The following is a 15,775-nucleotide window of genomic DNA, read 5'->3' as shown; positions in this document are numbered from 1 at the left end:
ATGTCAGCATTCGCTGTTTGTTTTTTTCTCTCTTCCAAAGCTTCCTTTATTCGTCTTTATCTTCCACTGATGGATTTGTCATAAGATTGTTACAAACATGTTTGTTCATTGGTTGCTGTGAAGAAGTATTTTCCTCCTACTTGATTTCAACTGTTATTGGAAATATGTCATTGGCTGCAAACAAACACTCCCTATATTTCAGTATCGATAGAACACAGCACTTTGGAGAAATGTTAGTTCACTCTTCCTGGCAGAACGGCTTTAACGCAAAAATACTGGCAGGTTTATGAGCATAAGCCACTTTTGGATCTTGCCACAGCATTCCTATAGGGTTTAGGACTGGACTTTGATCAGAGCAGTCCAAAACATGAATGTTGATTATTTTCCATAATTCTAATGTGGACATGCTTTTGTGTTTAGACCACTATCTCACTTTTTATGTTGTGGCAGAAGTGTGAGGGCAGCACACAGAAGATCCCTGGTTAACATCCAGAACAATAAGTGTTTTCAAGTTCAGGCTCATTGTTAGGTGTACACGGCACAAGAAAATTCTTACTTACATACTTTCTTAGAACAGTGACCGAATTATAATGTAAACAAATAGTCACACCACAAAGATGTATATAGAAAGAAACACATGTATTATTAATTACAGTATACACACACACAGTGTTCGTAATTTTTTGACTGGCTGTTCAGCAACCTTACAACTTGAGGATAGAAGCTCTCCCTGAATTGACCGGTGTGAGTGCCAGTGGTCCTGCTGTAGGAGTGAGAGGAGTGGCTCTGCAGGATGGCTGACATCTTTAATTACAGTATCCTGTTTTCCTTTCTAAGGCAGCGATTGTTGAGGATGTGCTGAGCAGAAGGCAGCTGGGTACTGGTAATGTTCTGTGCTGTCTTCACCGCCCTCTGCAGTGTTTTACATTCTGACCTGTGCAGGTGCCATACCAGGATGTGATACCATGTCAGTGAGGATGGCCTCCACTGTGCACGTGTAGAAGTTCAGGAGTACAGCTGAAGAAATGCGAGCTGCCCTTACACATCTGATGACGTAGCTGCATCAATGAGTCTTTTAGACAAAAGAATAAATGTGTTGTACCCAGTTTAGTTTATCAGTGATGGTCACTCCAAAATGTCTGAAGCTGTTCACCTTTCTAAACAACATCCCCTTCAATTTCAGTGTGGTCTGCCTCATACTTCCTCAAGTCTTTATCCAGCCCCTTGGTTTTTGCTGACATTAATGGCGAGATTGTTGTCCTGGCACAACTGAATCCACCGGTAAACCTGTTTTCTCATCAGTGTTGGTGATAAGGTCTACGATGTTGGTGTCATCAGAAAATGTGAAGCTGAGGCTTGCCACACAGTATACACACCTTTTAAAATGGCTTCTAAATTGTGGCTGACAGAGTTGCACCTGCAGGCTTACGATAAGAGAAAATGAGTTCAATGAAGATCTGGGGCCTCATGTATAATGCTGTGAATAGAATTCACACTAAAACAAAAATGTGCGTATGCACAAAAAAATTCAGAAGCATAAAACTGTGTAAGCAAAGATCCACACACTTCCCCTTTATAGATCACCAATCAACATGAATTTTAACGCACATGCACACGCCTATAGCCTCACCCCAAACTCCTCCCAGAATTTCACACAATTGAATATGCAAATCAATATAAATACCCCTTCCGTTCTGTGTTTTGTGAAAAGACAACGGCAAAAGCACCTGTAAAAATAGAAAGATTTCACTGAATGCGATGTGCAGGTACAATTTGGTGGCTTAGACAGTGTGATTTGTTCAACAGAAGGAATAAAAAAAATAAATCGCCCGAAATAAACAAGAAGTGATCAGATGTGAAAATCAATGTGAAAAGGCAAGTGTCTGAGTATCATATGTAAACGTATTAGGTCCATAGAGAAGAACAAAAATAGGGACGCATTGAAGAAAAAAAAAGGTTTATGTTAAGATTAAATTCAACTTTAATCTCAAAATTTCCAATTTAATCTCAGTTTATTTTGTAATTAAAGCAGAACATCTTAAACTTCATCATAAAATTGATGTTTCTCAAATCCCATCATAACTAAAGTAGCGCATTAAATGCTTTGTATTCTGTATTCCCCTATCCAGTCATTAATCACTACGTGCTTCTTAAATGGGCTTTCTTTTACACCGACATTAGCGCACAGGCAGTGATTGCCAAACAGAATACATTAAATTCATGATATTACAGATCTCTGAACATTTTAGAGTACTAAAATGCATACTTGATATCATTTTCATGATGAAATGCATTAAAGCATGTATTAAGCATGAGCTGGCCCCCCATCCAGGAATTGTTCCTGCCTCCTGCAAGATGCTTGCTGGGACACACACGACCCTGGATGGAATAATTTATTGCAGCAGTACCATCTCTGTCAAACAAACCAACGCCCAATTACTGTCCTTCAGTTTTCTTTCTCCATGTAACCAACTGCCACACAATAAGCGTCTGTAATAAATGTAAAACCAGCTGTAAGCTTAGAACACAGATTCTTCAAAATTTTCAAGGAACATTGAAAACTCTTCATTATATATGTTTAATTATTCCATCCAACAATCCGTCCAGGGTTGCGCCAGTCCCAGCAAGCATCTAACAGCACACAGCTGATAGCTCTTGGAAATCTTAATCAACTTTGAAGCCAGTTATAATTATCTATAAACACGTACTCTCTTCTGTTGAATTGAATACCTTTATTGCCATTGTATGGTACAATGAGATTCAATATGCAACTCCTCCATGAACATCATTTCCTATAAAATGATAAAGAAATACAATAAAAATTATACAATATGAAAGCATATTATACATGTACAAATAGTGCAGTTGAAACGTAAGTGAGGTAATTGTAATTATAAGTACAAACAGTTCCGCCTGGAGCACTTGATGGACTGATCGAGCGCACTTCTAGCTCTTGGGATGAAACTGTTTCTGAGCCTTGAGGTCCATTTAAGAAAGTCTCTGAAGTGTTTGCTGGATGGGAGAAGTTAAAATAGACTGTGCCATGGATAAGTGGAATCCATGCAGATGCTGATGGCCTTCCTTGAGGTTGCAGCATGTGCTATAAATGTCCTCCAGGGCTGGAAGCTGTATCCCAATAATCCTTTATGCTCTTGACTCAACCTGCTGTAGAGCTTTTCGATCAGCTGCTGTATAGCTGTGATTACACACTCAGATACAGTGGGTTAAAATACTCTTGAGTGGTGCACTGAGAGTAACAACACTAAAGCAGCTATGGTAGGTGGAATACTTTGGCCATTTTATGTACCACTATATTGTTACAGAATGATTACAATCAAGTGCCTTAAATTTGTAAACGATAAGCAGTTCATTTTGGTGTGTTTGATAAAGACCACGTCACAGATGTGAATTTTTTTTATTTTTTAAAAGGGAAACGACATAGAAACAGTAGCACTTTTCCAACGCTGAGTGCTGCCCGTTTGCAAAACCTAGCAGAAAAATGTATGCACATGGTCTGAGGCTGCCGTGAAAATGTGCATGGCTTTACACCAAGGTTAGCTTTTAATCATCTCAAAGTGAACATGGAAACATTTTTGTGCGTAAGCACCAGTTTACAAATGAGGCTTCTGATCTTTAATGAATCTGTGACTTTGTAGCACTAGGAAAGTCTTGCTTTAAAAGTCTGGGTGCACTTGTTGGGTCCCTCCAGCATCAAGTGTTCGAGGGCAAAGGCACAGCCATTTCACATGTACGCTATCAGCTGTCTCTGCGCATGAGGATTAGGGTCATGTCTGCCCATTCCATGTCAATTTGTACACCATTTCCCATGCCTGTCTATGTTGACAGAAGACAAATTCACCTTGCTGCTACCATATTAATAGTAAAGTTTGTGGGAGCTCTCTTTTTTGCAGTTAGTTTGAAGTTTTACTCTATACAAGTACTACTTGTTACAACTGATTAAGTTGTTGAAAATGCTTTCCTTTATGTGCACTGCATTTCACGATGCAGGATTAAGAGATCATTCAAAATTTTTATGCAATTGAAATAAATTGTTTCTAGAGGATTCTTGTATACAGGCTAAATAGCTCCTTGCTAAGATTAGTGTGGAAAAACAGTGCATGCATTTACCAAATAATATTGATTTTATGAGCCTGGGATAAAGCGTGGTTTAAAAAAACAGCTCTTAGGTTAGAAGTTTATTTCAAAAAACATTTTTGAGGAAACTGATGGAATGGATAGCCCACATACTATAGGTAGTATTGGAGACTGTCAGATAAATAAAGTGAAGAACTGAGCATTTGTCCTGTCAGCATCATTCACATTACCTGCAAGCAGTGTACTGTACTGGTTAAGGCTTTGGACTTCAAGCCCTGAGACTGTGGGTTCAAATCTTACTGCTTACACTGTGAGACCATGAAGAAATCACTTCACCTGCCTGTGCTCCAGTTGGAAAAACAAAAGATATGTGACGAATTGTGTCTCAAATGTTATAAGCTGCTTTGGATAAAGGCATCAGCTGAATAATAATATCATTCAAGCTTTGTAGGTGCTGAGAAAAAAAAAAAACATGGAAGTTAAGAGAGTCAATTTGGCTTTCACCATCAAGGACATGATTGCACTAGTGTTTTAAGTTAACAGATTCCAGAATTTTTATTATTATACATGTACATTTTATCATTGTATAGTGAATATTCAGTGCATTGCTTGGTAAGGGTTAATATCAATTGATTTTTGCAACAAGTAGACATGTGCCAACTCATAATAATTGTACACGTAAAAAAAAAAAAAAAGTTTAAACTAGGACGGACTGAGGGACACTACGGCCTAATGGTGCTACAAGAGGTCATTAATTTGTCAGTAAACAGCAGTCACCTACACACACACAAACACATTCTTCAAAATCAGGAGAGCCTTTGGTCCAAGGTTGGTGTCAGAAGAGCACAGGTAGTTCATGCAGACGGCATGCAGAAGGCACCCCAAGATGGAAGTAAGCCACAAAACTAATACAAGTGAGCCTTGTGGAGTAGTACTGTAAAAAGCATTTTTTTTTTTTTTTTTTACATATACAAAAATATTGTCTTCACAAACAAAGGCTTCAGCTTTTAAATAGGGGCTTACTGCTTCACACCACTCCTTTACTGGGCTATTTTTAGCACAAAATTAAGACATTAAAATAAAAATACACAAACATAACATTCCAATGCCAGTTGTTCATCTGTCTTCACTGGTAGATCGTACTATTTGTGAACAACATACAGATACAAAGATCTGTGCTTCAAATTTAACAAAATATAGTTGCTGCAAAGTTCTTTGAAAATTCCCAGCAGAGCTCATTGAAAATATTTTCTTTTTAATGGAAACTTGGAAAATATATTCTCCCGAGTACATTTCTATTTACAAAGCTGAATTACAGTTAATTTGATAATGGGTCCTCTTCAGTCACTGCAACAGGGCAGTGTGACATATATGGTAAGTGTGGGTACATTTAAAAAGAGATTATTAGCCAGAGATTAGGACAGGTCACCCTGTTCCTGTAACATTTTCTACACTTGTTTATTTCATAAGCCTTGGCTGCTACAGCACAGCACTCTAGTTCCAAGCAAATACTGAAAATTCAAACCCATTCTCCTGATAGGACTTGCTTTTGAGAAAAATAATTAATGCATTCATAATGGAGACTATTTATATTTCTGTTAAAAATAATGAATTTTATTAAAAATAAGCCACATGAAGGTCAATTTTCTGCTCATTTACAAAACTGTTTTTAAATCAGAGGTATAATCAATAAATTCACAATTTGCATATGTATGATGTTTCTCAAGAAGGTTGTCACGTTTGCTAAATGTAAATAATCTTCCTCTGTTGTATGAATTAAAATAAGCATTCATTTGTAAACAAAGATTTACCTGAAAAATCTTCAAAATTGTATATAGTATACTTTAAGCTGATGCATAAAAGTAGTTTGAATGTGTACTTACACACACACACACCTTTCATTTTTCCTTTAGTACCAGCAGTGTTCCATCTTCTTGGTAGGATTCTGATGGTTGCACACAAAGTAGTTTTAATCAAATAATCAATAAGGTCATGATTTCTTTAACATATGAAAGAAATCCCATAATATTTAAGATTTTAAAAAAGCTGAAGGCAAGTAAGAGTATCCCTTAAACAATGATTTTGTTAATCACTGATTAATTTGTAGTATATAGATAAGAAACAGTCCCAGCTTGTATCTGAAAAGTCTGACCTTGAATCTGATCGTTGGGAATTTGCTGGGATGTCTGGCTAATGGAAATAGGCTGAGGAGTCTGTCCACTGATGTGAATCGCCTGCTGCCCTCTGTTTATCTGTAGCTGGTGTGAGTTTTGCTCATGAAAATGTTGAGTTGAGTCCTGCATTAACTGGACAGGTTCTGTGGACCTTTGTGTGATTTGTAGATGCTGTGGTGGACCATGATGGGCTTGAAGGTGTTCCATGGCTTCTTTGGACAATGTGATAACATGCATTTGCTCTGCATGCCCAGACCCAACCTGTCCCTCCATTACGCTAATAGCTTGAATCTGATCCGTTTGTCCTCCTTGAGCAACAAGGGCCACATTCTGTACATGCTGTGAAGGCTGAGTGAGCAGTGTCAATCCAGAAGCCTGATCCGATGTCATAGTAGGTGAATTATCTGTAGTGATTATACTCAGGCCTTGACTTTGACCAGGCACAAAATTTAAATTACCTACATCATTTGTAACCACTAGCTGAATCTCCTGTTCCCCTGATGAAGTCAGCTGGTACTGCTGAAGCTGAAGGATGCTTTGAACCTCTTCTTCTCCAGTTGTAGGCAGGTCAGTCAATCCAACCGTACGCTTTTCCTTGTTGTGTGTCTTTTTATGAGCCTTAAGATTGTCAAGGCGTGCAAAAGTGACACTACAAAGAGAACAGGAAAATGGCTTCTTCCCACTATGTGAAGCAGCATGTCTCCTCTTAGCACTTGGATCAGAGAATGATTTGTTGCATATATTGCACACATATGGCTTTTCTCCTCTGATAAATGAAACAAAATCCAATTAGATACTTTTGAAAAATTATTGCGCAATTGTTTTAAAGAAAATCTAAGAGTAAGAGAAGGGCAAAAAGATAAAAGCACACATTTTAGTTCAGTTAACAAATATCAGCCTATAGTATACACAAAAAATATTAAAAACTAAATTCAGTCTTACTTGTGGATTCTGATATGGGTTTGAAGAGTACTTTTTGCTGTAAAGCATTTGCCACAGATTTCACAAGTAAAAGGCTTCTCACCTATGTGAAAAAATTAAAATGTGTTAATTTGTAGAGAATATATAGATAACAATACAATTAAATCGTTAGCAAACATGCTATAAACCTTGAGTACCAGTACCAACGACAGTGGATGCAAGCATGGGTGTTGCTTTGCTAGAAGCAAAAAGGGAAGGAAAGAAAAACAGAGCTGGAAGTTGTGTCTTCGGATCTAAGAACTGTGTGGATGAATGGCACAACTTTAAACGTAATGGGTCCCCCCATAAGCTACTTACTTTAATATACAATGGTGTGAAAAACTATTTGCCCCCTTCCTGATTTCTTATTCTTTTGCATGTTTGTCACACAAAATGTTTCTGATCATCAAACACATTTAACCATTAGTCAAATATAACACAAGTAAACACAAAATGCAGTTTTTAAATGATGGTTTTTATTATTTAGGGAGAAAAAAAATCCAAACCTACATGGCCCTGTGTGAAAAAGTAATTGCTCCCTTGTTAAAAAATAACCTAACTGTGGTGTATCACACCTGAGTTCAATTTCCGTAGCCACCCCCTGGCCTGATAACTGCCACACCTGTTTCAATCAAGAAATCACTTAAATAGGAGCTGCCTGACACAGAGAAGTAGGCCAAAAGCACCTCAAAAGCTAGACATCATGCCAAGATCCAAAGAAATTCAGGAACAAATGAGAACAGAAGTAATTGAGATCTATCAGTCTGGTAAAGGTTATAAAGCCATTTCTAAAGCTTTGGGACTCCAGCAAACCACAGTGAGAGCCATTATCCACAAATGACAAAAACATGGAACAGTGGTGAACCTTCCCAGGAGTGGCCGGCCGACCAAAATTACCCCAAGAGCGCAGAGACGACTCATCCGAGAGGTCACAAAAGACCCCAGGACAACGTCTAAAGAACTGCAGGCCTCACTTGCCTCAATTAAGGTCAGTGTTCACGACTCCACCATAAGAAAGAGACTGGGCAAAAACGGCCTGCATGGCAGATTTCCAAGACGCAAACCACTGTTAAGCAAAAAGAACATTAGGGCTCGTCTCAATTTTGCTAAGAAACATCTCAATGATTGCCAAGACTTTTGGGAAAATACCTTGTGGACTGATGAGTCAAAAGTTGAACTTTCTGGAAGGCAAATGTCCCGTTACATCTGGCGTAAAAGGAACACAGCATTTCAGAAAAAGAACATCATACCAACAGTAAAATATGGTGGTGGTAGTGTGATGGTCTGGGGTTGTTTTGCTGCTTCAGGACCTGGAAGGCTTGCTGTGATAGATGGAACCATGAATTCTACTGTCTACCAAAAAATCCTGAAGGAGAATGTCCGGCCATCTGTTCGTCAACTCAAGCTGAAGCGATCTTGGGTGCTGCAACAGGACAATGACCCAAAACACACCAGCAAATCCACCTCTGAATGGCTGAAGAAAAACAAAATGAAGACTTTGGAGTGGCCTAGTCAAAGTCCTGACCTGAATCCAATTGAGATGCTATGGCACGACCTTAAAAAGGCGGTTCATGCTAGAAAACCCTCAAATAAAGCTGAATTACAACAATTTTGCAAAGATGAGTGGGCCAAAATTCCTCCAGAGCGCTGTAAGAGACTCATTGCAAGTTATCGCAAACGCTTGATTGCAGTTATTGCTGCTAAGGGTGGCCCAACCAGTTATTAGGTTCAGGGGGCAATTACTTTTTCACACAGGGCCATGTAGGTTTGGATTTTTTTTTCTCCCTAAATAATAAAAACCACCATTTACAAACTGCATTTTGTGTTTACTTGTGTTATATTTGACTAATGGTTAAATGTGTTTGATGATCAGAAACATTTTGTGTGACAAACATGCAAAAGAATAAGAAATCAGGAAGGGGGCAAATAGTTTTTCACACCACTGTACATTCACATCTACAGACTTTTAAAAGGAAGCCCTCCCCCAACCTCTGAAATCATTTACATTTACAGTGGTGCCTTGGTTTGTGAGCATAATTTGTTCCGGAAATGTGCTTGTAATCCAAAGCACTCGTATATCAAAGAGAATTTCCCCATAAGAAATAATGGAAACTCAGATGATTCGTTCCACAACTCAAAAATATTCATATAAAAATGACTAATACAAAATATAAAGTAAAAATACATAACACATTAATCTGCACTTTACCTTTGAAAAGAATTGTGTGAGGGAGATGAGAGAGAGGAGAGGAAGTGGAGAAGAAGGGCTATTGTGTAGGACGACTTTCACTCTAACTGCTATCTATTGGCTCACTGGAATCTTTCTTTTTTTGTGACTTTAACAAGGAACCTATCCAATGACAGTTGCTTTTGCCTGAGGAGTCCCTACACTTGGACACAAAATAAAAAAATGCTTTACGCAATGTAAGATTTATAAACTCTTTTGGGATTCCTCCCAACGGGATGACACATGGAAGAGCATCCTGAAGCAACGGCAGGCTCCCAGCGCTTTAGCAGTTCGCCACAGAAGCGAATCCGAAAAGATTGCGGTCATGCTATAAGCGCCTGCTGTCGATGGGTGATGCAAGGAACATTATAAATGCAAGGGCACAGTATTACTTGGCCATTAACCCGGCCCCGACCCTGCCTGACTGCTGTGTCTGTGTATAGGAGAGTGGCAGATCCGGCTACAATAAACCGTGCTGTTCCTGTTTCAAGCTGAATAAAAGCTGGTTTTGCTAAAGTACTGAGACTCAGCTTCGTGTTTTGGATTGCAAGACAGGCACTCGCACGTTACAGCACACACATGTGGTCACAATGCTATAGTGAACAGTATACGCTCATGCAAATGTTGACTATATCAGTGAGGCACACCGACTGAGACCAAGCACGGGAGACGATTACCCACAATCCCATGGAGAGAGAATCACCATCGCCTTAGTTGTGATCACGTGACGCTCGGCAGACAAAACGTATACGCACTACACGTATTGCAAGACCTCGCTCATTTATCAAGTTAAAATTAATTAAATATTTTAGCTCGTTTTGCAAAACTCATAAATTAAGTTACTCACAACCCAAGGTTTTAATGTACATGAGTGTTTTCTTACTTTGAATGGGAATACCTTACTTTCCCATTCCCAAAATTCTTTGTATATACATTTACATGTAAAGTAAATACTTCAGTGAACAATGTAAACAAATAACAATCAAACATCTAGTAATGATAATAAAATGCTCAAATTTAAAATTATTCCTACTGATTAATAATAAAAAAAAAAAAAAGTTTCCTGTAAAATTGTGTTCTGCTATGACCATCAACGAAAGCCAATGTCAGTCACTAGGAATTGATCTAGGGTGGGAATGTTTTACTTATGGGCAACTGAGTACAGCATGTTCAGTAAGCAGCTCCAGTGACCTAATTATATTATTACTTACTATTTGACTGATGCCTTTATACAAGGCGACATCCGATATACATTTGGTAACATTTTATTGGTATTTCCAATTGGATCACAGACAGGTGAACAACATTTATACAGCACATTTTTATACAAATAATCTAGCTCAAAGTGCTTTACATAATGAAGAAAAGAGAAATAAAAGACAAAGTAAGAATTAGAATAAGACAACACTAACATAGAATAAGAGTAAGGTCCAATGGCCAGGGAGGACAGAAAAAAAAAAAAAAAACAAAAAAAAACTCCAGACAGCTGGAGAGAAAAAATAAGATCTGTAGGGGTTCCAGGCCATGAGACCTCCCAGCCCCATCTGGGCGAAGGTGAAGTGACTTTCTCATACTCACACAGTGTCAGAAACAGAATTTGAACTCACAACTTGGTTGGAAGTTCTAGGTCTAAAGCCTTAATCACCTCACCTCACCACACCACACTGCCTGCTAATAATATTAGTCCTTGATTAAAAAAAAAAACCCACTGCAAGTATGGCATACAGAAAAGTACTTAGTTAGTTACACAGCACTTCTGATAAACCCATTTAACCTGCGGCACTATAACTGAAGCCCACTGTTTCAAAACATTTCCCAGGCAAAGCTGGGAAACACAACTAGTTCCATATACAGTAATTTCAAAGTAAATACTGATTGTCTTGATATTCCTTTCCTTATTAATTTGTCCAGCTTTACCACAACGTAACTTATGAACGGTAGGTGATACAGTACATTTTTAATTTGCATTCATGACAAAACAGTATTTTTTTTTTTTTAAATATCAAGTCTAACAAGGCGCTATATAGGCACCTGACCTGACACAGATAGACATAGAGGCACGTATGAAACAATAGACTTTATTTTCTTCACCCGTGGGTGCACGTCTTCCCCATGACCCACAGGCAATACACAGTCCAAAAGCACTTGCTACACACACCAACAGTTTCTCCCTTTACCACCACTCCTCCTCAAGCGTAGTCCTCCTCCTCCCGACACTGGCTCCCCGAGTTGTGGTGGCTGGCCCTTTTTATATCCCACCCGGAAGCGTTCCAGGTGCTTGACCACCTGGACCTAGCTGCACTTCCGGGTGGGGCTGAAGAGTCATCCAGCGGGGCTGCTGACTCCATGCAGCTCCCCCTAGCGGCCATCCGAGCCCCCAACCAGGCTGTGGAGGACTCCATCTCCCATGGAGCCATGCAACAGGTTGGGGGATCACCGTCCGCCAGGGAGGCTGCCACCAAGCGTCCCGGGGGAAGTATTGAGCTGCCCATGGTTGCTCCCCCAGAACAGATGCAGCAGGGGCGTCCCTGCCGGGCATGGGACCCGGCTGTCCGCCACACAAGACAAGCAGCAGAATGAAATTTAGGATTTTCTGCACTTGTTTACTTCTCCTGCAGATGTAAGTCGTGTTGAAATGTAAATCAAACAGAGGGAAGCCCTTGTTTTAGTCTGATCACTAACCTTTCATGTGATAACTTATCAAAACCCTTCTGAAAATCACGATAATGGCCATGTGCAACTCTCATATCATGCTTTGTTGCTTCCTCCTCTTAACACTTTCAAACCTATCCCACATCTCCTCAACTATCTCCATGCTTACAAGTGTATCCCAATTCATCATATTTATCAAAATGGCTCAAAATTTATACTAATAAAATAAGTGTTTTCAATGTGCATTCTGCCATTCTGAAATGTATTCTATTGTGGTCATGGTTCAATTACGTCCATCCCCTGAATCCTATCCTGATTATTAAAGAATGATAAATCCAGGCATGTGTCCCCTGGTCATTGGTACTTTAACATACTGTGTTAAAAGTGTCACTGATTTAATCTAAAAACTTTTGTTCTTGTGCTCCAATATTTGTAAGGCTATCTCACTTACTAAGTGGGTAAATACAGTCCTCTGTGGCTATAATATTCCCCTCTAAACTTGAATTATCAAAATTATAAAAATATGTAAACAAACTACTGTCTACATTTCGGGGGTCTTTAACACATTCCTAAAATAAAGCTTTGATTCCTAATGTTTTCTAGTTGAATCAAAACATCCTCACTAAGCTGTGGCTCAACATCTAAATAAAGAAGACTTGCATTCATAAGAGTAGCTGCAAACAGCAGCTGTTGAAGAAGATGAAGAATGAGGTTGAAATGTTTGTTGGTCATTTAAACTGGGAGCAATGTATGAACCAACTCTGAAAACAAGTTTAGCTTCATCTGTTTTTATTTGTAAGGTGTCTTTGACATCCCAAAAAACGAACACAAACTGCAGGAACTCAATGTGGTTATGATGAAGAGATGTGAAATGTCGAACAACAGACTTGGTAAGGTATTTGATCCTAATGGCTGACTGTGCTCTCTGCAGGCTCTCACACTGTTCAGTTCATGTAGATGACTAACAGTTTGCCATATTTCTTAAAGCAATAACACTTTTATATTTCATTGGTAGAAAGCTTGCCGTTTAATATTAAAATTTCTAGATGAACTAGCTGTAATTGTATTGTTGGCGACACATTTGCAAATAAAACAGTGTCTTCTATTACAACAGAAACCACCCAAGCGGGGAAGTGGCTATGCTTTGTGAGGTGAGCTAAGGACAAAACATTTGTGTAAATTAAGTGGTTGTCAGAAATGGATTAGGAGAAAAAGTTTGCCATCTGCAAAATGGGGGAATTTCTTTATTGACCTGTGGGAGAGACATTATATTAGAATGGAAAGAGACAACAAGCAGGATCAGAGTTTCATTTATGGTGATCCTTTTCATAGGGATGTTCACAAAATGAGAAGCATATTCTTTGTTGTTGAAATATCATCATTTTTAGTGCTACATTATGAAAGAAATCCTCACTGCTGCCGAAGTGGTAGGGTGAAACTATAAAAAGGACATGTTTTTAGTACACTAGGGATGGAATGAGCACTGTCTCAGTCTGTTGGCTTGTAATAAACAGATGCTTTAAGTCCTGGAAAACTGACAGACATATAGCTGTCAAGGAATGATAGTTAAAGTAAATATTTCATATTACAGCTCTAAGTAATATTAAAAAGGCAAGTTTACAAGGCAATATTATAGTCAAGGGAGACTTTAACTACCCAAATATTAACTGGGATAACATTGCAAAGTTTTTAGAAGTAATCAGTGCTTGTTTTTTTAAACACAGTATGTTGAAGCACCAACGCTGGGGGAAGCTTGTCTAGATTTAGTATTTTGTAATAATCAGGATAGAATTGAGGGTGTGGAGGTGATTGAACCACTAGGGTCAAATGACCATAATATAATACAATTCTCAGTGTTTTGGAAAGACTGAGGATGCAAAGACTAAAACTGTTACATTTAACCTTGGTTGGGCAAATTTTGAGCAGATGCGGCAAGACTGGGATAAACTTTTAAGTGTGGAAACAGTCAAGGTGCAGTGGAACATGTTTAAAAATGTTTTACATGCAATGCAGGACAGGTACAGAACTAAATTTGGAATTAGTAGGAATTTTTTTTTTAATTCTGTAGTTAATAAAGAGTTAAAAAGAGATGCAGTAAAAGAAAACCCACCTGTATAAGGCGTACAAGACTAATAACTTCTATGTGAATCATAGGGCATATGATAACATGAGGGCAACCATTAAGGAGGAGTTTGGGGAGACTAAAAGACAGAGAGGAATACAACAGATATGGTGAAAGAAGACCCAAACAGTATTTTAGTAGTAAAAGAACAGTCAAGGAGGAGGTGAAGTGCATCAGGAATAGTAAAGGTGAATAAAAAAAAAAAAAAAAATCTAGACAGTGAAATAGCGAATGCTCTAAACTTGCATTTTTCTGAGGTCTTCAAAAGTGAGGAAGTAGATAACCTCCTGGGGTAAAACGAACTACTAAGGAGGTACTCTGGGATTTAGAAATTGTAGTGGGAGAAGTACTGTTTAGATTAAATAGGCTGAAATCAAAAATCTCCAAGACCAGATAATATTTACCCTCAAGTTCTTAAGGAGGTTAGCGAGTACCTATATAAACCCATCCATCCATCCTCTTCCGCTTATCCGAGGTCGGGCCGCGGGGGCAGCAGCTTGAGCAGAGATGCCCAGACTTCCCTCTCCCCGGCCACTTCTTCTAGCTCTTCCGGGAGAATCCCAAGGCATTCCCAGGCCAGCCGAGAGACATAGTCCCTCCAGCGTGTCCTGGGTCTTCCCCGGGGCCTCCTCCCGGTTAGACGTGCCCGGAACACCTCACCAGTGAGGCGTCCAGGAGGCATCCTGATCAGATGCCCGAGCCACCTCATCTGACTCCTCTTGATGCGGAGGAGTAGCGGCTCTACTCTGAGCCCTTCCCAGATGACTGAGCTTCTCACCCTATCTTTAAGGGAAAGCCCAGACACCCTGCGGAGGAAACTCATTTCAGCCGCTTGTATTCGCGATCTCATTCTTTCGGTCACTACCCATAGCTCATGACCATAGGTGAGGGTAGGAACATAGATCGACTGGTAAATTGAGAGCTTCGGCTTGCGGCTCAGCTCCTTTTTCACCACGACAGACCGATGCAGAGCCCGCATTACTGCGGATGCCGCATCGATCCGCCTGTCGATCTAACGCTCCATTCTTCCCTCACTCGTGAACAAGACCCCGAGATACTTGAACTCCTCCACTTGGGGCAGGATCTCGCTACCAACCCTGAGAGGGCACTCCACCCTTTTCCGGCTGAGGACCATGGTCTCGGATTTGGAGGTGCTGATTCCCATCCCAGCCGCTTCACACTCGGCTGTGAACCGATCCAGAGAGAGCTGAAGATCACGGCCTGATGAAGCAAACAGGACAACATCATCTGCAAAAAGCAGTGACCTAATCCTGAGTCCACCAAACCGGACCCCGTCAACGCCCTGGCTGCGCCTAGAAATTCTGTCCATAAAAGTTATGAAAAGAATTGGTGACAAAGGGCAGCCCTGGCGGAGTCCAACTCTCACTGGAAACAGGTTTGACTTACTGCCGGCAATGCGGACCAAGCTCTGGCACCGATCATACAGGGACCGAACAGCCCTTATCAGGGGGTCCGGTACCCCATACTCTCGGAGTACCCCCCACAGGATTCCCAGAGGGACACGGTCGAATGCCTTTTCCAAGT

The 15,775-nt window shown here is 39.8% G+C and overlaps 1 protein-coding gene across 3 annotated transcripts in view; it reads right to left on the bottom strand.

Moving 5' to 3' along the window:
- Positions 1–5,414: 5,414 nt before the first annotated feature.
- zbtb24 (zinc finger and BTB domain containing 24) overlaps positions 5,415–15,775 on the bottom strand; it is a 33,904-nt gene continuing 23,543 nt past the window's right edge. For all 3 annotated transcript variants that reach the window (XM_028797603.2, XM_028797606.2, XM_028797604.2), the window contains exons 6-7: positions 7,212–7,293; positions 5,415–7,035 (exon numbers count right to left, since the gene is read on the bottom strand). In XM_028797603.2, coding sequence (XP_028653436.2) covers positions 6,192–7,035; positions 7,212–7,293 — 926 coding nt within the window. In that variant the 3' untranslated portion in view covers positions 5,415–6,191. The remainder of the gene's footprint in view (positions 7,036–7,211; positions 7,294–15,775) is intronic.

This window comes from Erpetoichthys calabaricus, chromosome 3 (genome assembly GCF_900747795.2).
Source record: "Erpetoichthys calabaricus chromosome 3, fErpCal1.3, whole genome shotgun sequence".
Classification (NCBI taxonomy): domain Eukaryota; kingdom Metazoa; phylum Chordata; class Cladistia; order Polypteriformes; family Polypteridae; genus Erpetoichthys; species Erpetoichthys calabaricus.
This window is presented reverse-complemented; position numbering and strand designations above follow the sequence as displayed.